This window comes from Centruroides vittatus, unplaced genomic scaffold (assembly GCF_030686945.1).
Source record: "Centruroides vittatus isolate TY-2023 unplaced genomic scaffold, ASM3068694v2 contig_2065, whole genome shotgun sequence".
Lineage (NCBI taxonomy): Eukaryota > Metazoa > Arthropoda > Arachnida > Scorpiones > Buthidae > Centruroides > Centruroides vittatus.
In genome coordinates, this window is record NW_027121279.1 from 1 (window position 1) to 25,636 (window position 25,636).

The following is a 25,636-nucleotide window of genomic DNA, read 5'->3' on the forward strand; positions in this document are numbered from 1 at the left end:
CGCAACACGCCAGTCTTGCGTCTAGACGTATTAATCAAATTGCAGTTGATCTAATCAAAAGAGTTATCTTGTACCGCGATTCTTATCAGAAAAAGTACAAAGAGATTTGATAACGCACAAGTATAAAAGCAAGCAACTCACAACGGTGTTTAACCACTTCCGAACATTCCAAGGTGAGTAATGTTTTTTAATTACTGCAGTTATCGGGTAGTATTTTTACAAGATGAAATTAATTTTACACGAGCACAAATGACTGACAATCGTGTCGACGTCTTTCTAGAAGTGTGAAAAATGAAGTGCTTGGCAATTTTGCTGTTATTCGGAGCAGCTTACGCTTCAATTCAACCAGGTAGGAGCTTTCTCTCGAATCTCGAAACTTTCCATTCACTCTTTACCGAAACGTATCTTATTTATTCAGTGTACGACGAACCAAGCTACGGCAATTATGAACAAGAAGGTGGATACGAACCGTAAGTTAAATTAATTATATCATTCGAAAAGAGATCACTCTCGGCGGTGTTCTAAATTTGACGCGCACATTTCTAATGACAGATACGGAGGCGGGGAATATCAAGACCTCAGTGAAGTTCTCAGACAAGTGAGAGATGCCGTTCAGTACGCTAGAGAATACAGCGAAGGAAAACTGCAGGAGAGTCAACAGTACCTTGTCGGCTCTGGGCAGACCGAAGGAGAGTATGACCAACGTGTTCAGCAGTTAATTCAGCAAGTGAAATCGCAAGCCAGCCAATTGAGAGAACAAGTTTATCAATACTTGGAATACTCGCAGCAGCGATATGGCCAGTACTCTCAATATCCGGGATACGAAGGCTATCAGTACTCTGGCAGTCAGTACTATGATTATCCCGAATACGAATATTATCCCGTTGGCAGTCAGTACTCTGGATATTCCGAATACGAATATTATTCCTCTGGCGGCCAGTACGAAGGACAATACGGATATCAAGCTAGAAGAGTTCTACGCCAAGTCAGAAATGTTCTCCAGAGAACACAATATTACACGGAGAGAAAACTAGAAGAAGCACAGCAATCGCTTTCGCAGTACGAGCAGTCTGGACGGCAGCCAAGTCAGCAGGAACAGCAGCTAATCCAGGAAGTAAAATCAGAAGTGTACTCTTTGCAGCAACAGGTTTATAAATATTTGCAGTATCCCCAGGAAGAGGGAAATTACGAAGGATCCCAGCAGGTTGCACGAATTCTCTACCAGGTACAATACATTCTGCAGGCCGCACAATACTACTCACAGAGACAGCTGGGTAAAGCCCAATATATCTTGAGCCACTACGAACAGTCGGATTACGAACCGAGTCAGCAGGCTCGGCAATTGCTGCAGGAAGTACAGGAACAGGCCAGCTATCTGAGGGAGCAGATCTATCAAGGTACTCAATACTTCTTACAGAATTCCGGCGACGAAGATTATTCGCGTCAGCAGTATGGCCAGTACTACGGTTATCAGCAATACTCTCATTACGGAAGACAGTCCTATGATTACGGATATGAAGCAAACCGCTACTATGAAAGCTATCAGGGTCAACAGTACGACAGCCAGTTGACTAGAGTACTCTCTCAAGTCAGATACGTTCTGCACAGCGCACAACAACGTTCGCAGCAAAGACTGCAACAGGCCCAAGAACTGTATGCAGAACATCAGCAGCCAGGAAACCAAGTACAACGTTTAGCGCAACAGCTCAGATCTCAGGCCAACTACGTGCAGCAGCAAGTTTACGAATACACGCAGTACGATCAAAACTACGGGGGATACGAATCCACAGGCTACTCCGGCTTCAGAAGCCAACTTCAACAACTTCGGGAAATGGTGAGTTCGCCAGTCTTTTGCCTACTGTCACTGCTAATTGTGAGTTCGGTTTCAAAACGCTCGAATTTTTACACGTTTAGGTGGAACAAGGCGTTGACACGGAAACCATCGAAACCTATGTTCGTCAGAATTTCCCGAGCGGAAGCGAAGTACGTACGGAAATATCCGAATATAGTCATTTGTCGCACAACGTGTAATGTTACGTTAAAATGTTCTATTTTCAGGTGGCAGAATCGATTAGACAGCAGTTGCGGCATGGTAGACAACAGCTGAGAAGATACCTGGAAGAAGCAATTGGAAGTGGGTATTCGGCATATGATTACGATCCGTCATCGAGCGATTATCAGCAAGTCAGGTCTTTTTTCGAACGACGTTACGGCCTCCCTTACAGCGACGATTACTACGAATTCGCCAGATACGTGGTCCAGACGTACGACGCCGACTTAAGTGCAGCATCTACGTCTTCCACTGTCAGGCAGTTAGCCGAGCACGTGAGTTTGAAAAATCGCTAAAAGAAAGATGCGCTTACGTCTGGCGTGTGTTAATTAACTTTGCAAAATTTCCTTTCAGTTTCTTGCACACATAAGCCATGTCGGCGAAGGTGTATTGCAGCACGCACTCGAATTTTTCCGCCAATACAGACCACAGGTCGGCGAATACTATTACCGGGCAGTCAGAGACGCAGTCCGTCAGCGGCTGGAAGAATAATTGACGTTTTGAAACGAACTTCTAAATAAAAATTATACCTATAATAAAGACTTTTTTGTTTTTTCGTCAATGCAACTTTTACGGTCACACGCACTGATAGAACTCACACATTTTTGTTACACGTACGATTAGCTACACTAAAAATAAAGGAGTTTATTTCAGTTCAAAAACGCAAATAATCCCCTTCTCTATTTACACAAACGAAAAACCTAACAACTTTATGTTTCGTGTAGTCGCAAAAATATTTCATTTTTTCCCTTATATTCGCAAGAAATCGATCATTCTAACTCGACGTGTTAACGATCAGAATAACCAACATGGAAATGTTTCTCGGAATAGACACAAATATGGCTTTAACGACTTCACCTATAACAAGTTGCTCATGATTTCTGTCAAAATAATTCGCGACAGACTACTACCTGTAATACTAACCGGCCATTCAGCGAACGCGTCTTTACCTGTATAATACGGTCGACCCATTGAGACGTTGGTGTTTCATTTTCCCTTACAGAGGAAATGACGTAATTTCACGCGGCGAACTTTCGGTCTTCGATGTTATTCAAGTGATTTCTGGTGTTACGTTCACAGTAAAATCGACCCTGTTGTCGATCGGAAGCTGAACGCTACGCTTCGCCGTCAACGAAACTTCGTGGCGGCAGTGAGGCTATTCGAAACGAACCAAAGCTTCGACAGATACTGTAGAGGAATCCAGCTGAAAAAAATTCTATCGGATGAAAATGTCGCAATAAAAATTTATTATGGCCTACATGGTAACAAAAATCTCGTTAAACGTAAATAGAAAATTGATAAATATACAGAGCCACTGTGACCGTAGGTGTTTTTCGGGAGCTCTCTACAAACGGCAAAAATACGAAAAAATAATCTTTAAGAGAAACAAAAGTAAACACGATTCAGTCCTTTGTACAATATACGAGCACTTTCATTTATTCGCTAATCGCATTCAGATTAAAAAAAAAAAAACACACATATTTAAAGGTTTAGTTTAGTAATATTTTAAACGATGAAAAACGCTAATACAATTCAAATAGTAGGTAAGTAAAGATTGGCCGTGATTAAACGGCAAGCAGGCCGCAGAATGTCGGATTTCTTAGGAATTATTATATGGTAGCATTTGACACCCGAAACAATGATATAAGCACGAAATACGCCATTCATATTACATGTAACAATAACAAAATAGTCAGAGTGGTTTCATTTAAAGCTTTCCATTTCCTTTCGAAACAATAAATAAATAAAATAAACAGAGTGCCGTTGTCGAAATTAACGGGATTTATTGCATAATAGGAAGCCTGCTTTGTTCAATTTGTGACGACACGTCCAACTGTACGTACAGTTGATAAACTTTGGTAATTGGCTAAAAGTTAAAAAATCGGCGATCGCTCGCAGCCAACGCCATCGTCGAACAATTCACTTCGTAATCTCTCGAATAACAGAACTTGGAATGATTTAACACTCGCACCGTCAGAGTATAAAAAATAAAACGAAAGCTTGAACGACGATGAGCCGGACGTGATTCGAACACGCAACCTTCTGATCTGGAGTCAGACGCGCTACCATTGCGCCACCGGCTCACGTACACGTTGCACTTTACTTGCCTTCTCTGTCTTCAATCGAAACGAATTTCAGTTGCAAGCTTTTCGTATAGCGTGCTTTTCAATTACACATTATACACGTGTCCGAGTTTCGCGTTTCCCTGCCAACTGCGCATGTAACTGCGTTATCGTTAATCGAGTTTCGGTATTGATTCGAATTATATTGCACAGCTGGAAATTTAGCAAATAATGTCGTTGTTTATAATTATTATTTAATGGTTTGGAGGAGGGCCGTAATTCGATTTTTGCAGAGACGATACATTTCGCTAAAGTGGGTGTTATGGAAGTATAATCTCATCGTTATCGAATTAACTAAACGAACTCGCGACTAAAATCGTTGACGTTTCCACGAGAACTTGCAGCGAGTATTAAAATCTTCATGCAAAAGTCATGTGTCTTAAATATTTCATATTTCACGGTATTCCAACCGACGTATTTCCACGAAGGTACGGCTCTTACAAACGAACGAAAAATGCATAATGTTTGACTGTTTTATACAGTCTTGAGCGTACCGTTAATTCTTCCTCGATTCTTTCCGTTTCGATCGATTGAAAGCAAATTCATCGATACCACTGAAACGATTTTAAATGTAAAATGAAAAACGTATCGAAACGTGATTTCCGTACAGTGCAGATGGACAGACTGTGTCTATTAGTGTAAAAGCGAACTCAGTTTACTATTGGGATGAGAAAAATGTTAGTGTTAGGGAAAGGTTTTTCGAACATATGTTCTTCGGTAGTGTTCATACGGTCATTTTCGCGCAAAATTCTGTCCAGCGACAGTTAAAAGAATGAAGATTTTTCATGATATCAGATTTTCAGCGCGATTCCCGCTTTCATTCGGGTTTCAATATAACATCGGGCATTCTACTTGTATTCGTTATTCTTATGCTAGCACTTAAGATCTTTGCAAAAGCGAACGGACAAAGAGTTCAGTACCCTTTAAGCACGCAAATGTCACTTCCCAGCGTTTACAAATATCATTCTTAATCTTTCACGTGAATCGAGAATGTAGACTTTGAAATTTTCCGTCCCAATCAGTATTCCGAATCACTTTTTTCTCATTCTGTTAGTGCTAATAATAACAGCAGCGGGATAAGATAAAAGGGAAGAAAGTTCATCTCTGCTGACAGCTACACTTGATTTCACAACTATCTGTATTGTACAGAAGTTCGTAAAATTAAATAAATTAGTGTAAACGCTATTTACCGTCAAAAATGGGCTGTTTCGCGTCTTTCATTGACAATGTAACCGATCGAAAAGCACTGCCACATTACGAATGCAGAAAATAATAGCACATAGAAAACGTTCAGTACGCACAATTCATGGTTAAGCAATTCCGTTTGCACGCTATGCGTCAGAAGGCGTTCGAACACGGACTTGAATCTCTTTACTGATTTCATCTTCATACGGCATTTATTTCAGTCGTGCCGAAATTCTGTGTTCAAACAAATCAAAAAACAAAAATAGTGAACTAGCCTCTTACATCGTTTAACAACGCGAACAAGAGTATCCTTTCTGTTACGCAACACGCCAGTCTTGCGTCTAGACGTATTAATCAAATTGCAGTTGATCTAATCAAAAGAGTTATCTTGTACCGCGATTCTTATCAGAAAAAGTACAAAGAGATTTGATAACGCACAAGTATAAAAGCAAGCAACTCACAACGGTGTTTAACCACTTCCGAACATTCCAAGGTGAGTAATGTTTTTTAATTACTGCAGTTATCGGGTAGTATTTTTACAAGATGAAATTAATTTTACACGAGCACAAATGACTGACAATCGTGTCGACGTCTTTCTAGAAGTGTGAAAAATGAAGTGCTTGGCAATTTTGCTGTTATTCGGAGCAGCTTACGCTTCAATTCAACCAGGTAGGAGCTTTCTCTCGAATCTCGAAACTTTCCATTCACTCTTTACCGAAACGTATCTTATTTATTCAGTGTACGACGAACCAAGCTACGGCAATTATGAACAAGAAGGTGGATACGAACCGTAAGTTAAATTAATTATATCATTCGAAAAGAGATCACTCTCGGCGGTGTTCTAAATTTGACGCGCACATTTCTAATGACAGATACGGAGGCGGGGAATATCAAGACCTCAGTGAAGTTCTCAGACAAGTGAGAGATGCCGTTCAGTACGCTAGAGAATACAGCGAAGGAAAACTGCAGGAGAGTCAACAGTACCTTGTCGGCTCTGGGCAGACCGAAGGAGAGTATGACCAACGTGTTCAGCAGTTAATTCAGCAAGTGAAATCGCAAGCCAGCCAATTGAGAGAACAAGTTTATCAATACTTGGAATACTCGCAGCAGCGATATGGCCAGTACTCTCAATATCCGGGATACGAAGGCTATCAGTACTCTGGCAGTCAGTACTATGATTATCCCGAATACGAATATTATCCCGTTGGCAGTCAGTACTCTGGATATTCCGAATACGAATATTATTCCTCTGGCGGCCAGTACGAAGGACAATACGGATATCAAGCTAGAAGAGTTCTACGCCAAGTCAGAAATGTTCTCCAGAGAACACAATATTACACGGAGAGAAAACTAGAAGAAGCACAGCAATCGCTTTCGCAGTACGAGCAGTCTGGACGGCAGCCAAGTCAGCAGGAACAGCAGCTAATCCAGGAAGTAAAATCAGAAGTGTACTCTTTGCAGCAACAGGTTTATAAATATTTGCAGTATCCCCAGGAAGAGGGAAATTACGAAGGATCCCAGCAGGTTGCACGAATTCTCTACCAGGTACAATACATTCTGCAGGCCGCACAATACTACTCACAGAGACAGCTGGGTAAAGCCCAATATATCTTGAGCCACTACGAACAGTCGGATTACGAACCGAGTCAGCAGGCTCGGCAATTGCTGCAGGAAGTACAGGAACAGGCCAGCTATCTGAGGGAGCAGATCTATCAAGGTACTCAATACTTCTTACAGAATTCCGGCGACGAAGATTATTCGCGTCAGCAGTATGGCCAGTACTACGGTTATCAGCAATACTCTCATTACGGAAGACAGTCCTATGATTACGGATATGAAGCAAACCGCTACTATGAAAGCTATCAGGGTCAACAGTACGACAGCCAGTTGACTAGAGTACTCTCTCAAGTCAGATACGTTCTGCACAGCGCACAACAACGTTCGCAGCAAAGACTGCAACAGGCCCAAGAACTGTATGCAGAACATCAGCAGCCAGGAAACCAAGTACAACGTTTAGCGCAACAGCTCAGATCTCAGGCCAACTACGTGCAGCAGCAAGTTTACGAATACACGCAGTACGATCAAAACTACGGGGGATACGAATCCACAGGCTACTCCGGCTTCAGAAGCCAACTTCAACAACTTCGGGAAATGGTGAGTTCGCCAGTCTTTTGCCTACTGTCACTGCTAATTGTGAGTTCGGTTTCAAAACGCTCGAATTTTTACACGTTTAGGTGGAACAAGGCGTTGACACGGAAACCATCGAAACCTATGTTCGTCAGAATTTCCCGAGCGGAAGCGAAGTACGTACGGAAATATCCGAATATAGTCATTTGTCGCACAACGTGTAATGTTACGTTAAAATGTTCTATTTTCAGGTGGCAGAATCGATTAGACAGCAGTTGCGGCATGGTAGACAACAGCTGAGAAGATACCTGGAAGAAGCAATTGGAAGTGGGTATTCGGCATATGATTACGATCCGTCATCGAGCGATTATCAGCAAGTCAGGTCTTTTTTCGAACGACGTTACGGCCTCCCTTACAGCGACGATTACTACGAATTCGCCAGATACGTGGTCCAGACGTACGACGCCGACTTAAGTGCAGCATCTACGTCTTCCACTGTCAGGCAGTTAGCCGAGCACGTGAGTTTGAAAAATCGCTAAAAGAAAGATGCGCTTACGTCTGGCGTGTGTTAATTAACTTTGCAAAATTTCCTTTCAGTTTCTTGCACACATAAGCCATGTCGGCGAAGGTGTATTGCAGCACGCACTCGAATTTTTCCGCCAATACAGACCACAGGTCGGCGAATACTATTACCGGGCAGTCAGAGACGCAGTCCGTCAGCGGCTGGAAGAATAATTGACGTTTTGAAACGAACTTCTAAATAAAAATTATACCTATAATAAAGACTTTTTTGTTTTTTCGTCAATGCAACTTTTACGGTCACACGCACTGATAGAACTCACACATTTTTGTTACACGTACGATTAGCTACACTAAAAATAAAGGAGTTTATTTCAGTTCAAAAACGCAAATAATCCCCTTCTCTATTTACACAAACGAAAAACCTAACAACTTTATGTTTCGTGTAGTCGCAAAAATATTTCATTTTTTCCCTTATATTCGCAAGAAATCGATCATTCTAACTCGACGTGTTAACGATCAGAATAACCAACATGGAAATGTTTCTCGGAATAGACACAAATATGGCTTTAACGACTTCACCTATAACAAGTTGCTCATGATTTCTGTCAAAATAATTCGCGACAGACTACTACCTGTAATACTAACCGGCCATTCAGCGAACGCGTCTTTACCTGTATAATACGGTCGACCCATTGAGACGTTGGTGTTTCATTTTCCCTTACAGAGGAAATGACGTAATTTCACGCGGCGAACTTTCGGTCTTCGATGTTATTCAAGTGATTTCTGGTGTTACGTTCACAGTAAAATCGACCCTGTTGTCGATCGGAAGCTGAACGCTACGCTTCGCCGTCAACGAAACTTCGTGGCGGCAGTGAGGCTATTCGAAACGAACCAAAGCTTCGACAGATACTGTAGAGGAATCCAGCTGAAAAAAATTCTATCGGATGAAAATGTCGCAATAAAAATTTATTATGGCCTACATGGTAACAAAAATCTCGTTAAACGTAAATAGAAAATTGATAAATATACAGAGCCACTGTGACCGTAGGTGTTTTTCGGGAGCTCTCTACAAACGGCAAAAATACGAAAAAATAATCTTTAAGAGAAACAAAAGTAAACACGATTCAGTCCTTTGTACAATATACGAGCACTTTCATTTATTCGCTAATCGCATTCAGATTAAAAAAAAAAAAACACACATATTTAAAGGTTTAGTTTAGTAATATTTTAAACGATGAAAAACGCTAATACAATTCAAATAGTAGGTAAGTAAAGATTGGCCGTGATTAAACGGCAAGCAGGCCGCAGAATGTCGGATTTCTTAGGAATTATTATATGGTAGCATTTGACACCCGAAACAATGATATAAGCACGAAATACGCCATTCATATTACATGTAACAATAACAAAATAGTCAGAGTGGTTTCATTTAAAGCTTTCCATTTCCTTTCGAAACAATAAATAAATAAAATAAACAGAGTGCCGTTGTCGAAATTAACGGGATTTATTGCATAATAGGAAGCCTGCTTTGTTCAATTTGTGACGACACGTCCAACTGTACGTACAGTTGATAAACTTTGGTAATTGGCTAAAAGTTAAAAAATCGGCGATCGCTCGCAGCCAACGCCATCGTCGAACAATTCACTTCGTAATCTCTCGAATAACAGAACTTGGAATGATTTAACACTCGCACCGTCAGAGTATAAAAAATAAAACGAAAGCTTGAACGACGATGAGCCGGACGTGATTCGAACACGCAACCTTCTGATCTGGAGTCAGACGCGCTACCATTGCGCCACCGGCTCACGTACACGTTGCACTTTACTTGCCTTCTCTGTCTTCAATCGAAACGAATTTCAGTTGCAAGCTTTTCGTATAGCGTGCTTTTCAATTACACATTATACACGTGTCCGAGTTTCGCGTTTCCCTGCCAACTGCGCATGTAACTGCGTTATCGTTAATCGAGTTTCGGTATTGATTCGAATTATATTGCACAGCTGGAAATTTAGCAAATAATGTCGTTGTTTATAATTATTATTTAATGGTTTGGAGGAGGGCCGTAATTCGATTTTTGCAGAGACGATACATTTCGCTAAAGTGGGTGTTATGGAAGTATAATCTCATCGTTATCGAATTAACTAAACGAACTCGCGACTAAAATCGTTGACGTTTCCACGAGAACTTGCAGCGAGTATTAAAATCTTCATGCAAAAGTCATGTGTCTTAAATATTTCATATTTCACGGTATTCCAACCGACGTATTTCCACGAAGGTACGGCTCTTACAAACGAACGAAAAATGCATAATGTTTGACTGTTTTATACAGTCTTGAGCGTACCGTTAATTCTTCCTCGATTCTTTCCGTTTCGATCGATTGAAAGCAAATTCATCGATACCACTGAAACGATTTTAAATGTAAAATGAAAAACGTATCGAAACGTGATTTCCGTACAGTGCAGATGGACAGACTGTGTCTATTAGTGTAAAAGCGAACTCAGTTTACTATTGGGATGAGAAAAATGTTAGTGTTAGGGAAAGGTTTTTCGAACATATGTTCTTCGGTAGTGTTCATACGGTCATTTTCGCGCAAAATTCTGTCCAGCGACAGTTAAAAGAATGAAGATTTTTCATGATATCAGATTTTCAGCGCGATTCCCGCTTTCATTCGGGTTTCAATATAACATCGGGCATTCTACTTGTATTCGTTATTCTTATGCTAGCACTTAAGATCTTTGCAAAAGCGAACGGACAAAGAGTTCAGTACCCTTTAAGCACGCAAATGTCACTTCCCAGCGTTTACAAATATCATTCTTAATCTTTCACGTGAATCGAGAATGTAGACTTTGAAATTTTCCGTCCCAATCAGTATTCCGAATCACTTTTTTCTCATTCTGTTAGTGCTAATAATAACAGCAGCGGGATAAGATAAAAGGGAAGAAAGTTCATCTCTGCTGACAGCTACACTTGATTTCACAACTATCTGTATTGTACAGAAGTTCGTAAAATTAAATAAATTAGTGTAAACGCTATTTACCGTCAAAAATGGGCTGTTTCGCGTCTTTCATTGACAATGTAACCGATCGAAAAGCACTGCCACATTACGAATGCAGAAAATAATAGCACATAGAAAACGTTCAGTACGCACAATTCATGGTTAAGCAATTCCGTTTGCACGCTATGCGTCAGAAGGCGTTCGAACACGGACTTGAATCTCTTTACTGATTTCATCTTCATACGGCATTTATTTCAGTCGTGCCGAAATTCTGTGTTCAAACAAATCAAAAAACAAAAATAGTGAACTAGCCTCTTACATCGTTTAACAACGCGAACAAGAGTATCCTTTCTGTTACGCAACACGCCAGTCTTGCGTCTAGACGTATTAATCAAATTGCAGTTGATCTAATCAAAAGAGTTATCTTGTACCGCGATTCTTATCAGAAAAAGTACAAAGAGATTTGATAACGCACAAGTATAAAAGCAAGCAACTCACAACGGTGTTTAACCACTTCCGAACATTCCAAGGTGAGTAATGTTTTTTAATTACTGCAGTTATCGGGTAGTATTTTTACAAGATGAAATTAATTTTACACGAGCACAAATGACTGACAATCGTGTCGACGTCTTTCTAGAAGTGTGAAAAATGAAGTGCTTGGCAATTTTGCTGTTATTCGGAGCAGCTTACGCTTCAATTCAACCAGGTAGGAGCTTTCTCTCGAATCTCGAAACTTTCCATTCACTCTTTACCGAAACGTATCTTATTTATTCAGTGTACGACGAACCAAGCTACGGCAATTATGAACAAGAAGGTGGATACGAACCGTAAGTTAAATTAATTATATCATTCGAAAAGAGATCACTCTCGGCGGTGTTCTAAATTTGACGCGCACATTTCTAATGACAGATACGGAGGCGGGGAATATCAAGACCTCAGTGAAGTTCTCAGACAAGTGAGAGATGCCGTTCAGTACGCTAGAGAATACAGCGAAGGAAAACTGCAGGAGAGTCAACAGTACCTTGTCGGCTCTGGGCAGACCGAAGGAGAGTATGACCAACGTGTTCAGCAGTTAATTCAGCAAGTGAAATCGCAAGCCAGCCAATTGAGAGAACAAGTTTATCAATACTTGGAATACTCGCAGCAGCGATATGGCCAGTACTCTCAATATCCGGGATACGAAGGCTATCAGTACTCTGGCAGTCAGTACTATGATTATCCCGAATACGAATATTATCCCGTTGGCAGTCAGTACTCTGGATATTCCGAATACGAATATTATTCCTCTGGCGGCCAGTACGAAGGACAATACGGATATCAAGCTAGAAGAGTTCTACGCCAAGTCAGAAATGTTCTCCAGAGAACACAATATTACACGGAGAGAAAACTAGAAGAAGCACAGCAATCGCTTTCGCAGTACGAGCAGTCTGGACGGCAGCCAAGTCAGCAGGAACAGCAGCTAATCCAGGAAGTAAAATCAGAAGTGTACTCTTTGCAGCAACAGGTTTATAAATATTTGCAGTATCCCCAGGAAGAGGGAAATTACGAAGGATCCCAGCAGGTTGCACGAATTCTCTACCAGGTACAATACATTCTGCAGGCCGCACAATACTACTCACAGAGACAGCTGGGTAAAGCCCAATATATCTTGAGCCACTACGAACAGTCGGATTACGAACCGAGTCAGCAGGCTCGGCAATTGCTGCAGGAAGTACAGGAACAGGCCAGCTATCTGAGGGAGCAGATCTATCAAGGTACTCAATACTTCTTACAGAATTCCGGCGACGAAGATTATTCGCGTCAGCAGTATGGCCAGTACTACGGTTATCAGCAATACTCTCATTACGGAAGACAGTCCTATGATTACGGATATGAAGCAAACCGCTACTATGAAAGCTATCAGGGTCAACAGTACGACAGCCAGTTGACTAGAGTACTCTCTCAAGTCAGATACGTTCTGCACAGCGCACAACAACGTTCGCAGCAAAGACTGCAACAGGCCCAAGAACTGTATGCAGAACATCAGCAGCCAGGAAACCAAGTACAACGTTTAGCGCAACAGCTCAGATCTCAGGCCAACTACGTGCAGCAGCAAGTTTACGAATACACGCAGTACGATCAAAACTACGGGGGATACGAATCCACAGGCTACTCCGGCTTCAGAAGCCAACTTCAACAACTTCGGGAAATGGTGAGTTCGCCAGTCTTTTGCCTACTGTCACTGCTAATTGTGAGTTCGGTTTCAAAACGCTCGAATTTTTACACGTTTAGGTGGAACAAGGCGTTGACACGGAAACCATCGAAACCTATGTTCGTCAGAATTTCCCGAGCGGAAGCGAAGTACGTACGGAAATATCCGAATATAGTCATTTGTCGCACAACGTGTAATGTTACGTTAAAATGTTCTATTTTCAGGTGGCAGAATCGATTAGACAGCAGTTGCGGCATGGTAGACAACAGCTGAGAAGATACCTGGAAGAAGCAATTGGAAGTGGGTATTCGGCATATGATTACGATCCGTCATCGAGCGATTATCAGCAAGTCAGGTCTTTTTTCGAACGACGTTACGGCCTCCCTTACAGCGACGATTACTACGAATTCGCCAGATACGTGGTCCAGACGTACGACGCCGACTTAAGTGCAGCATCTACGTCTTCCACTGTCAGGCAGTTAGCCGAGCACGTGAGTTTGAAAAATCGCTAAAAGAAAGATGCGCTTACGTCTGGCGTGTGTTAATTAACTTTGCAAAATTTCCTTTCAGTTTCTTGCACACATAAGCCATGTCGGCGAAGGTGTATTGCAGCACGCACTCGAATTTTTCCGCCAATACAGACCACAGGTCGGCGAATACTATTACCGGGCAGTCAGAGACGCAGTCCGTCAGCGGCTGGAAGAATAATTGACGTTTTGAAACGAACTTCTAAATAAAAATTATACCTATAATAAAGACTTTTTTGTTTTTTCGTCAATGCAACTTTTACGGTCACACGCACTGATAGAACTCACACATTTTTGTTACACGTACGATTAGCTACACTAAAAATAAAGGAGTTTATTTCAGTTCAAAAACGCAAATAATCCCCTTCTCTATTTACACAAACGAAAAACCTAACAACTTTATGTTTCGTGTAGTCGCAAAAATATTTCATTTTTTCCCTTATATTCGCAAGAAATCGATCATTCTAACTCGACGTGTTAACGATCAGAATAACCAACATGGAAATGTTTCTCGGAATAGACACAAATATGGCTTTAACGACTTCACCTATAACAAGTTGCTCATGATTTCTGTCAAAATAATTCGCGACAGACTACTACCTGTAATACTAACCGGCCATTCAGCGAACGCGTCTTTACCTGTATAATACGGTCGACCCATTGAGACGTTGGTGTTTCATTTTCCCTTACAGAGGAAATGACGTAATTTCACGCGGCGAACTTTCGGTCTTCGATGTTATTCAAGTGATTTCTGGTGTTACGTTCACAGTAAAATCGACCCTGTTGTCGATCGGAAGCTGAACGCTACGCTTCGCCGTCAACGAAACTTCGTGGCGGCAGTGAGGCTATTCGAAACGAACCAAAGCTTCGACAGATACTGTAGAGGAATCCAGCTGAAAAAAATTCTATCGGATGAAAATGTCGCAATAAAAATTTATTATGGCCTACATGGTAACAAAAATCTCGTTAAACGTAAATAGAAAATTGATAAATATACAGAGCCACTGTGACCGTAGGTGTTTTTCGGGAGCTCTCTACAAACGGCAAAAATACGAAAAAATAATCTTTAAGAGAAACAAAAGTAAACACGATTCAGTCCTTTGTACAATATACGAGCACTTTCATTTATTCGCTAATCGCATTCAGATTAAAAAAAAAAAAACACACATATTTAAAGGTTTAGTTTAGTAATATTTTAAACGATGAAAAACGCTAATACAATTCAAATAGTAGGTAAGTAAAGATTGGCCGTGATTAAACGGCAAGCAGGCCGCAGAATGTCGGATTTCTTAGGAATTATTATATGGTAGCATTTGACACCCGAAACAATGATATAAGCACGAAATACGCCATTCATATTACATGTAACAATAACAAAATAGTCAGAGTGGTTTCATTTAAAGCTTTCCATTTTTTTTCGAAACAATAAATAAATAAAATAAACAGAGTGCCGTTGTCGAAATTAACGGGATTTATTGCAGAATTGGAATCTTGAATGAAATTACGCTTATTAATAATTAAATATAATTTTTTTTGGTTTAATAAAAAAAAATTTACTTAAATGGATGGAATACCTACGGGAATATGCATATATTTAAAAGTAGCGGAAATATTTATGATAAAGATTAATGAACATATTACTAATATACAAGAAATTTTACATCAGGTATGTGGATGACTGTATTATAATTATTGATAAAAGAAAAATAAATGAGAATATAATTTTTAAAAAAGCAAATTAAATAAAAGAAGATATAAAATTCGAAATTGAATTAGAGAGGCAGAATAGTATCAACTATTTAGATATAACAATAGAAAGAAAAGAAGATGATTAAATACATAAAAAATATGTAAAGCCTATGCAGATTCACAAAGTAAGTATTAAAAAACAATCGTTCTAATAAGCATGAAATTTAATATATTAAGTATATTGATAAAATAAAAAATAGAACAAGTAAAAAATAGGTACTCAGAAACAGGAAAGAGAAGAAATAATTAAAATGTTTATACTAAACGATTACTCAAAAATCTTATTGGAAAAACAGATACAAACATTAGAAAAACACGAACAGCCAAAAAACAATTAGATAAAAAAAAACAATTTGTTAAAGTAATATATATATACCAAAGTAATTTAAGAGAATTAAAAAAGTAATAGAAAGCAAAATAAATTTAATACCCGAAAAAATAAACACGACTAAAAATATCTTCGTCATAGAAATGATGAAAAATACGAAATAACAGAAGAAAAAGGTGTAGTGTATTCGTTTGATAGCAGTTGTAAACAAAAGAACACATATATTGGGGAAACAAAAAGAAAACTAAAAACAAAAATAAAAGAACATATCCGCGCCATCAAAAGTAATTATGGAAATTCAGCGGTAGCTGAACTTTGGAATACAACAGGATGCGAAATAGATATGAATACTATAAAAATAAAAAAATAAAAAAACAAATGATTTTAAAATGCAATTATATGAACACGTTCACATTGTTAGATAAAAGAATCGACTGAATAACAATACAAGAAGATAAATATACCAATCATGTAATAGGTTCATCGACAGCGGGAATGAGGGGTGGAGGTATAAAAATAGAAACAACCTCGAGATAAACTTATGTTCAAGTGATAGAGGAAGAACGATGTCGTAAGTTTTTAGAGATAAAATTTGAATCAATTTTGTCAATGTAATTGATTTCTGTTGTTTTAAATACAGGAATATGATTGGTTTTGTGATAGTTATTATCTTGAGTAGCAATGTATTTAATGATGTATTTATTAACCATAAAAATGTAAGTTGTAATTTGTATCATTTTAATATCGGGAATTTTTAATACATATTATCTTACGTTTTTGTAATTATTATAAAATTTGTTTTTAGAGAATTTCGATCGTAAACCTGCTGATGAAGGTCCAACAGGTCCGAAACACAACAACAATGTATAACATGTGTTCAGGTGAAAAATAAAGATTGTTTATTCTTATTTATTTTCTTAATTTGCAGAACCAGTCCTACAGTATAATAAGTTATAGTAATAAATGAGTCCTGGTAGACAATTAAATTATAAAAAATATGTATTTACTTACAGAAATGGAATTAAAGGAAGAATAGGTTTAACTCGAAAAAGATCTACGAAAACAAATAATTCTTATCCAGAAACTTATGATTAAAAGCTTCTGAACATCGAACTCGAACATGTTAATATTCCATATGATTTATTATATTATCATCAACAATCAGTATTAAAAAAATAAATTTAAAATATTATAATAATAATAAGAAGAAATTAATTTCTACTCTAATAAACAAAACTATGTACAATGTTATAGAGACACATATTTTACGTCATGTATAAAACTTTATGTATTGTACATATTTTATAATAATTTATCAAAACCATTAGTTGATTCTCGACTTTGTCTTTTAAGATTATTGAATAATGCTTTCTCAAAATATGAGAAAACGTTTAAATTTAAAGTCTCCATGGCAGATCAACGTGTTAAATATCTATCACAACCATCAGTAGAAACTTTTTTGTAATATAATCGAGATACGTTGATAATAATAAGCGCAGAGCCCAAACGGTTAGGAGTTGAAAGTGAAATATGGTATACAAGGTGCACCATGCGAATACACACTAAGAAGAGATTTTTCGAAATTTCCCCGCAGGGTAGAGAAGGTTAATATATGAAATATTTTATAAAATATTTAAATATGGTAAAAATGTAAATTTATCATACACCGATACCGATATATTAATGTTTCAAAGTTATACAAATGATATTTATAATAATTTTAAGTTACGTGCAAAAATAAAAAATATTAGGAAATATCTAAATACAGTAAGACCCCGCTTAACGCTGATTCGATATAACGCGGTCTGCTCGGAGCCTAAAAAAGGCTCAAAATTTACGCTGATTTAAATTATCGCGGCATTTCATTTATTCGTATATAGTACAATTAATTATTTACAAACACGAACCAATCAGCAAAAGGTGGCAGAAAGGTTTACTTTCTTTAAATCTATGTTTGTTTGGTGCAATTTTGGAAAAAAATATAACATCATAAAGTTCATAGGCAATATCGGTTTCTCCTTGTAAGAATTAACTGATAAATGCACGAACGAAGTATGGAAGAAGTTATGGCTGAAGGTATCCAAGAATTCTCAATGAAAAGAGTCCATCGCTGTATGGTTAGGTTGAACAAATTGTCAACCTAATCGATACAGAAGGACTAGGAGATGTAGACGAGCAGGATATTGAGGAGTTACCGCAGGTTTCTGGTGAGAGTCTTATCAACAACGACCTTCAAGAACTGGCAGAACAAGGAATTCATGTACAACTAGAAAATAGAGATTTTGAAAACGAAGAACCCAAAGAATTTCTCTACAGATTTCCATAGTAAAAGTTTGGTAACTTTTTGTTGATCAAATTGTAGCGAACGATCTATATTTCGAAAGGAGTGCAAAAGCAAAGCAAAACGAGGCGTTTTGGATGCGATCTTCTGCTACCGACGTTTGCTTAAGGAAAGAAAAAAGCGACAAATGAAACTTCACGACTTCATTGCAAAAAAACAAGAATTTTAGAAAAGTCAGGACCTTCATCACAAAAAATGAACTTTACATTTCTGTGTGCATATGTTTATGTGTTATTTAACATATATTATTATACAAATTAATATAAAAATAACTTAAAATTAAAATTTGTTTACTTTTGGTCATGTGTTCTCCTAGCCCTATTTACTCTATGTTAAAATGACCTTGTTTAACGCTGTTTCGTTTAGCGCTTTGTCGTCTAGGAACGCATTCCCCGCTTTAAGCGGGGTCTTACTGTACTCATAAATTATATAGCGAAAGAAACAAAATTAAATTGGAGTATTTTAAACATAAAACTTTGTCAAAACCAATAATAGAATTTTGCTCATTAAAATCAAAACTGTATTCTTATATTTTCGATAATCAAAATTACAAAACAGTTAAGATAAATTTTAAAAAATTCTTTTGTAAAAACATTCAATCATGATAAATATACACAAGTGTTATTCAATACAGAACTATTTCGACACGAACAATATAGAATTAAATATAAAAATCGGATAGTAACAACATATCTTTAGAACAAAATATTTCTTTCTCCATTAGGCTATATGATAAAAAAAAAATTATTTTAAATAACAGCATAAATCTAATGTTATTTGGATTTTATATATTTTACTTTTAATTCTTGCAGATTCATTTATATCAACATCACACTATGGATATTGAACATGACAGGGTATTTAGGTTTCGATGATTACGAGTTATAAATTTTTATTTTGAGGTTATAAAATAAAATCATATTTATATGATTTCATATTACTTCCCGGCTGTTATGTACACATAACAATGAAAATGTATTAAAATCTTTGTGTTTTGAGACTTCCTGGATCCAACAAAAAATAAAAAAATAAAAAAGCGAAAAAATTTCGTAAATATGTATGTATGTGTGTGGGGAGTGTTGGCGTCTGTTTCACTTAATATCTCAGGATGCGGTAAAGATTAAGAAACGAAATTTTGCATAGCGGCTTGTATATGAACTGCATTGACGGTTTTAAATTTTGGAGGAGAAAGGTCAAGAGGTTGGAGAGATTTTTTTTTTTTTTAACTCTTTCCGCCCTTTGGGCACTAAGAGGGCCTCTTTTAGAAGGCCCATTATGGGTTCGGCCAGGCCCACAATGGGGCGACCAGGCGGTGAGGGACGGGGCCCGACATATCCGAACGGACCACCCCCGAAAAATTCCTGGGGATTATTCGACCCGTTCGGATTCGATCTCGGGTCCCCAAGAGCGGTAGGCTGCCACCTTGACCGCTCGACCATCCGGCCGTCAATGAGGTTGGGGAGATAGAGGGGTGGAATATATCTCCAGAGAGGTAACACTTAATGAAGACTTTATTTGTTATTAACATTTGCGAATTGTTATAAAACTCTTCGAACCTTCAAAATTAAACATTTTGCCATTTTATAGTAACTAAAAACATTAAAATTATTTATAACAAAATCTGATAACAGATGGCGCCACACAATTTTATTTTTGAGTAATAATAAAAAAAAAAAAAAAAATTTCACACCTTCCAACATAAACCCACGTACAAGAACAAGAACAAGAAAAAACAAATAATAAAAATTTTTAAATAAAAATTCATAACATCCGGGGAAGTTACGCAGCTCTCGTTGCTAGATTTTTTTATAAGGAAAAAATATAATATATATAACGAAATTTTTAACACTAAGACATTAAAAATTTATTTACTTCAAAGTTAACAGAAAAAATTAGCAATACAGTGGGTGATCGGTTAACGAACATTTCGATTAATTTAACAAACAAATCGGATAACGAACACTTCGCGAAAGATTTTTGTGTTCGGACAACGAACACCTCACAGAACAAACACAAGAAGAAGCGACATAAATAATGAATACCGATTGGTCTCCTTTCTGGCAACAATTCGAAACTTTTCGGAGCATGGAAGACGTCGACATCGACGCTCAACTCAGTATACCGATCGGATAGTATTTCTCCGAACTTTGAAACCCTTCCTTGTCGGTTTTTATTTTCGAAAGGTGACAGTATAATAGCAAAGGTAAGAGAGTGGGCAGAAGATGTCTGATGTTGCAAATGGGGGGGGGTTGGATATGAAAATAGTTTGCGCACCACTGATCTAGACCATTGGCTTTTTCGTCTTTTATGTTCTTAAGGCTCTTATAACCTCACTCTCCAGTATTGATAGTCCGGTGTTGCTAAGTGGTCATTCTCCTTTATTGTCACTGAATAGTTTTTTGTTTATGTATTCTTTCTATACATTAAGCTAGTCTTTTATATTTACTTCTGGTTTTCGTCGTTGTCGCTCCTATACACATATCTTCTATCTTCACTTCCCAGAAGTTTCTCTGATCTTGTGCGCATTAAAGAAATCGTATTTTTTCTGGTATTCTTCTATTTCAGTGCACAATTCAGTCACACGAACTTACTTTGCAGTTCTTATTTCTTGTCGGATTATCGGTTGTATTTCGTCATGTTTGGTTTTGTCTCGAGTTTTGAAACTTCTTCTTCAATCTATTAAGTGTAGTATGTTATAAGTCATTCATTCTTTTTTCTTGTTCTCTCGTTCCCTTCTGCGAAATGCTTATTTCTAACTTTCTGAATTAACTTTTTTATTTTCTTCTATTTATCTTCCACAGATGTTCTCTCTTGATATATTTTAATCTTTTCTAATTCCTCTTGTACTGTCTGTCTTATTGTTGCTCTTTGTACTTCATCTTTGAGCAGTGTGGTGGAGTCGGTAAACAAATAGTTCGATTTCGACTATAACTCCTGCAATTTTGAAATGTGCAACTCCGACTCCGACCTGTCACACTACGATCCTTTTCATAAGAATTGTGAGATCGGAGCGAAACCAATATGTGCTTTGTTGGTGTTCTACCAGGGTTCCGAAAAAGTCGAAACCCGACTCGACTGACACCAATATGTGAGATCGGGGAGGTAGGCGGAAGTCGTCTCTCCCTTTTCTTTTCTCTCACTTGTCAAGATGGCTAAGTTTCGTTCGGTCCCTAGAGTCGGGACTTTTCTTGTCTGGCGAGCGGATAGGAGGTGAGATGGGGACGACGATAAGGCGAAAGCGATATTCGAGACAAGAGGAGACCATTTAACAATAAAACAAGATTTATTAAAATTAACAAAGGACACAAATACAAATCTGACTAAATTCCCTAAGTCGCGTAGGGTTCGAGAGAGAGAGCTTACATTTCGGTTCATACCTCTTAATTCGTTTCCTTAGTTAGTTAGCACTTGGATATCCACGAAGGGTAGATAAGTATCCGAAATAGGCACAGTTTTATAAGTCGCGACTGAGCGCGGAGACGTTAGGACGGTAGATCCGAGCAATGACGACGTCCGATGGCGGTTTGTCCGGCCGATGATAAGAGACTCCCCGGAGGGGGGAAAGGAGTGGCTTTTATAGTTTTAGCCTGGAAAATTAGGTCACGTGATCGAAGGTGGATGACGATTTGTGTCATAGGTGTTCCCGGGATTCAAAATATATGACGAATTCGGACGTTAACTATAAACTTAGGTTGCAAGACGATCTGGATACAGTTTAAGAACAAAGGATTGTTGACATTTATATGGCCGGGGACGCATATTTTCTCGTCCAGGGCCGTTTTTAGACAGGATGTTTATATCCAAGACCGTTTTTAGGCAGGATGTTTTTAATAGGAAAATTTTTACTTTAATAAAGGGAACAATTATTAAATTTTTCATTCAGGGGTATTTCCGAATCTCACAGAATCCTAGTGTGACAGGTATACCACTATATATCCAAATATTTTTATCTAAAATTTCATTATAAAATGTTGTACTAAAATTGATGGCGGGAATCAAAAATGGATATAACGAATTTACCTCGGAAAAATCTTTCGAATACGTAAAGAAACATCTTAATCAGCCAAACAAATTCCACTTTTATTAATTAATTATCAAAAATTAATTTAAGTTTAATCATTTTAAAGAAAGTATTTAAATTCAAAAATTGAAAGAAACAATGATTTCATTAATAAATTGGTTTGCAAAATAGTTTCATTCGCTTCGGCTACTACGATAATAGTGAATTTTCAACCGACTGTTGACTAAACTCAAGTATATTGTCAAATTTTATAATATGAATTTTGGAAATAATATACCAGTTATCTTGAACCATTGCGTACAATCCTGCCCCAAAAAATTAACACCGGTGGATAATAAGCTGACACAATCCTATTTATTTCATTTTGCAGTTTTCACTCTTTTCTTTAGTTTGTTGCAGGTAGATTCTGATCTCGGTTTTATGTTTTCGTTATATTTTTATTGACTGTTTTAAAACCAAATTATGTTATAGAAGCAAAAATAAATAGATTTATTACAAAGGCAATTAAAAAGTTAATTTGTCAAAAACAATTCATAACAAAAAAAATATCCGAGATAAAAATATTGCGCCAAGTTAAAATTATGGCACCCGAAATGAAAGTCAAATTTTTTTTGAGGGGGAAAGGAGTTTGTCTTTGGTAAAGATGAGCTTGGCACTCCGAAGCCATACCACAAACTTTTTATTATTGTCCTTGCAGTTCGCGTGTTTGCTTAAACAACATGGCGAAACTTACAAGAACCAATTTCAAAGATATTGGGTTGTAATTTGAAAAAATTATAGACCAATAAATGTACAGTATCGTTCTTTCGTCCGTCCGTCTGTCTGTCTTTCCTTAATCTCGAGCACAGAGTTAGACAGATGAAAGACGAGATCGACTACGGAAACATTACGGGCAATAGGCCTCAATTAAGTCTACACGAACTTTTGATGCGAAACGAAAGTCATGTTATTTCAATTCAAATATTTTCGCTTGAAAAGTATTAGATAGAAGACCGGCACGATTCTATTACTAAATGAAAAGTGTGATCTACAGGAGCAGGCCACTACTAATTTGAGGTGAAAAACATATTTTAAAAGAAATAAATTGAAAATATGACAAAAAAAAAAATGTAGCCCAGCATTGTGACAATGTCACTATAAGTAATAACTCGTCTTTGTTTTAAAATTTAGTGATGATTAAGTTTGTATAGCCTATAGACTTCTAGTCTGAGGACTTTTTCACTCCTTTTGAAATATTTTCACTTGGACACCAGGAGATTTTTTGTTTACTTTTCTATTTTATTAAATATGTATTTCGGTCAATTATGTTCCTGTTCGGTTTAAAGCAGATGCTTTCTGGGTCACAAGTTATTTTACAAATTCACTGAAGACTATACATTAAACATACATGTTTTTATATTTTTTAAATCACATTTTGTGTTTTATTGGTTTTATCTGAGACAATTTCTAAAATAATATTAGATCTCTCGCTGTTTTAATTTTCTAAAAGAAAAGTTTTAATTTTAGAAACTTATTTTCCCTCCTTTAATAGTTTCTTTTTATTTTATTTTGTACAAGACTGGAATTTGTCATTTTCCCCTTAAAATGATCCAGAGATCCTATTATCTTTTATTCGTAAAGTACAGGTTTCGTCTTTACATGTATATTCTGAGCTACTACGATATTTATACGAGCTATCATATAGCTTCGTTGTTTTTCTCGTACATCGAAGGCTAAAGAACCGAGCAGTACAGATTGTCGTCGCGAAGGATCCGGGATCAAATCCTGATCGAGATCGCTGCAAGAACTTTTCTACGTAAAACCACCTGTGTGTCTTCTCCATTAAACACCCATACTGCATCAGTGTCTAAACGGATTTGATCGCTAAACAGTGATAGCGGGCTCGGGTTCGCACTTGGGCTGAAGGGCTGGCTGGTGCGTTTTCCGGGCTTTTATCGCGTCGATAACGTCCAAATAGATGCCACTTTGTCTTAAAAGATCTCGATATGAATTTATCTTTATTGAGGTCTCAATAAGGATGAATTCATATAAAAGAGCAAAAACATATGGAGACAAACACACCATACAAATAAATAAGTTATATTTTCATTTTATTATTCATTAAATATACACATTGCTGCGTTTAATTATCTCTTTTCAAGAGTTTGGCTAAAAAGTCCTGAAACTTCTCGCGACCAGAAGCTAATACTTCCATCATTTTATCTACAAGCTAAAATATGAAATAAATATTACATTACACAAAGGTAATTCATATCTTGTATAAATATTAAATGCTTACCACTTTAGTCCTAGGAAACTTTTCTTTCATGAAATTATGAATAGTTTCCATATCAGTGTTACCAGTCATCTGAAATCAAGCATAATTAGTAGTAAATAATTTTAAAACTATATAAAAGTATAATCATATAAAATAGATTTCAACAATTGTTACCATTTCTTGGAGGACCTGAATGTGTTTCTCAAGACCAAATCTTTCAACTAATCTTCTGAACAAATCCATTGGTGAATGTTGTACTTTACTGTCATCCTTGTGAACGTTCAGTTTATCCATAACTTCTTGCCACCAAGATTTCAGACGATCCTTCACATCGTGGAGAAGATCTTTGGTTCTACCTTCCAATTCAACTTTAAAATCTTTCAACTTAACCAGAGTATCTCTAGCCTTTTAATTAAAATAGTTTTATAAAATTATGATTTATATATTCTATGAATTATCACATTTGCCACATATTTAACTATCATGTTTAAGATTTAAAACAGGTATCGTACTTGATCAATTAATTCACGGCTGACGGACTTTCCACGATCTAAAGTATCCTTAATTTCACCCAGAATACGATCCAAAGTCTTCTTCAAGTGTTTTCCCAATTCGGTTTTCATATCTTGTTCAGCTCTAATTGTTTAAAGAGAACGTATGTTTATAATAAACAGTTTTAAAAACCCCAATTAATTACATTATAAATTATTTAGACAACTTTTAAAAAGTCATTTTCTTACTCTGCAAAAGAAACAAAGTTCTTCTGAGAGATGATCAGATCTTCATAGTAATCATCAATAAGATCTATAAAATAATATAGTAATTACAATTCGTTATTATTATTTAATGTGTGAATTTTATTATAAACTTTTACTTAAAATTTAGGCTACTTACCATCGTGCACGTATGCTGCAGATGTCAAACCGATCAAGAAGATCAAAGCTAAGTACTTCATGTTGGATAGTATTCTGTGAAAGTAAAATAAATAAAGTAATTAATTTCAATAATTTACTATTTATATAAAATTTGGAATGGAAAATATAATAAGTCTTAATACATAAATGTGGACAGTTGGATGGGTGAGATGGTTAAACCATCAGCCTGAACACTAGGATTAAATACAGGGGAGTAAGTTTTCATGGGCTGTTAGTCCCGAATTTGTCAGACCACTTCCTTTACCACCAAACCGTCAATTCCTGGGCTTTCTTTTCCATGCGTTTCTT

General features: G+C 37.2%; 4 protein-coding genes and 2 non-coding genes across 6 annotated transcripts; 3 read left to right on the forward strand and 3 right to left on the reverse strand.

The window, feature by feature from the left end:
• Positions 1-259: 259 nt before the first annotated feature.
• On the forward strand, positions 260-2,577 carry LOC136970612 (transcription factor SPT20 homolog). Its single transcript, XM_067265060.1, has 6 exons — positions 260-349; positions 419-470; positions 553-1,834; positions 1,915-1,983; positions 2,059-2,325; positions 2,405-2,577. The coding sequence occupies exons 1-6, from the start codon at positions 292-294 to the stop codon at positions 2,540-2,542; spliced, it is 1,866 nt and encodes a 621-aa protein (XP_067121161.1). The 5' UTR covers positions 260-291; the 3' UTR covers positions 2,543-2,577.
• A 1,485-nt stretch (positions 2,578-4,062) lies between these two features.
• On the reverse strand, positions 4,063-4,134 carry TRNAW-CCA (transfer RNA tryptophan (anticodon CCA)). The gene has a single exon. It is a non-coding gene; the product is annotated as a tRNA-Trp (tRNA).
• A 1,803-nt stretch (positions 4,135-5,937) lies between these two features.
• Positions 5,938-8,255, forward strand: LOC136970613 (transcription factor SPT20 homolog). Its single transcript, XM_067265061.1, has 6 exons — positions 5,938-6,027; positions 6,097-6,148; positions 6,231-7,512; positions 7,593-7,661; positions 7,737-8,003; positions 8,083-8,255. The coding sequence occupies exons 1-6, from the start codon at positions 5,970-5,972 to the stop codon at positions 8,218-8,220; spliced, it is 1,866 nt and encodes a 621-aa protein (XP_067121162.1). The 5' UTR covers positions 5,938-5,969; the 3' UTR covers positions 8,221-8,255.
• A 1,485-nt stretch (positions 8,256-9,740) lies between these two features.
• TRNAW-CCA (transfer RNA tryptophan (anticodon CCA)) lies at positions 9,741-9,812 on the reverse strand. The gene has a single exon. It is a non-coding gene; the product is annotated as a tRNA-Trp (tRNA).
• A 1,822-nt stretch (positions 9,813-11,634) lies between these two features.
• On the forward strand, positions 11,635-13,933 carry LOC136970615 (transcription factor SPT20 homolog). The gene is made up of 6 exons (XM_067265062.1): positions 11,635-11,705; positions 11,775-11,826; positions 11,909-13,190; positions 13,271-13,339; positions 13,415-13,681; positions 13,761-13,933. Exons 1-6 carry the CDS (start codon positions 11,648-11,650, stop codon positions 13,896-13,898), a joined length of 1,866 nt encoding a protein of 621 aa, XP_067121163.1. The 5' UTR covers positions 11,635-11,647; the 3' UTR covers positions 13,899-13,933.
• Positions 13,934-24,229: 10,296 nt separating this feature from the next.
• Positions 24,230-25,422, reverse strand: LOC136970616 (uncharacterized). Its single transcript, XM_067265063.1, has 6 exons — positions 25,308-25,422; positions 25,154-25,217; positions 24,926-25,049; positions 24,588-24,818; positions 24,435-24,503; positions 24,230-24,365 (listed from the first exon to the last, which is right to left on the reverse strand). Exons 1-6 carry the CDS (start codon positions 25,366-25,368, stop codon positions 24,279-24,281), a joined length of 636 nt encoding a protein of 211 aa, XP_067121164.1. The 5' UTR covers positions 25,369-25,422; the 3' UTR covers positions 24,230-24,278.
• Between the last annotated feature and the right edge of the window lie 214 nt (positions 25,423-25,636).

Coding starts and splice junctions, on each gene's coding strand:
- LOC136970612 (XM_067265060.1), top strand. CDS start 292: ATGAAGTGCTTGGCAATTTTGCTGTTATTCGGAGCAGCTTACGCTTCA. Junction 350..418: donor TTACGCTTCAATTCAACCAG/GTAGGAGCTTTC, acceptor TTATTTATTCAG/TGTACGACGAACCAAGCTAC. Junction 1,984..2,058: donor ATTTCCCGAGCGGAAGCGAA/GTACGTACGGAA, acceptor TTCTATTTTCAG/GTGGCAGAATCGATTAGACA.
- LOC136970613 (XM_067265061.1), top strand. CDS start 5,970: ATGAAGTGCTTGGCAATTTTGCTGTTATTCGGAGCAGCTTACGCTTCA. Junction 6,028..6,096: donor TTACGCTTCAATTCAACCAG/GTAGGAGCTTTC, acceptor TTATTTATTCAG/TGTACGACGAACCAAGCTAC. Junction 8,004..8,082: donor TCAGGCAGTTAGCCGAGCAC/GTGAGTTTGAAA, acceptor ATTTCCTTTCAG/TTTCTTGCACACATAAGCCA.
- LOC136970615 (XM_067265062.1), top strand. CDS start 11,648: ATGAAGTGCTTGGCAATTTTGCTGTTATTCGGAGCAGCTTACGCTTCA. Junction 11,827..11,908: donor CAAGAAGGTGGATACGAACC/GTAAGTTAAATT, acceptor TTCTAATGACAG/ATACGGAGGCGGGGAATATC. Junction 13,682..13,760: donor TCAGGCAGTTAGCCGAGCAC/GTGAGTTTGAAA, acceptor ATTTCCTTTCAG/TTTCTTGCACACATAAGCCA.
- LOC136970616 (XM_067265063.1), bottom strand. CDS start 25,368: ATGAAGTACTTAGCTTTGATCTTCTTGATCGGTTTGACATCTGCAGCA. Junction 25,050..25,153: donor AACTTTGTTTCTTTTGCAGA/GTAAGAAAATGA, acceptor TTAAACAATTAG/AGCTGAACAAGATATGAAAA. Junction 24,504..24,587: donor TTCAGGTCCTCCAAGAAATG/GTAACAATTGTT, acceptor GCTTGATTTCAG/ATGACTGGTAACACTGATAT.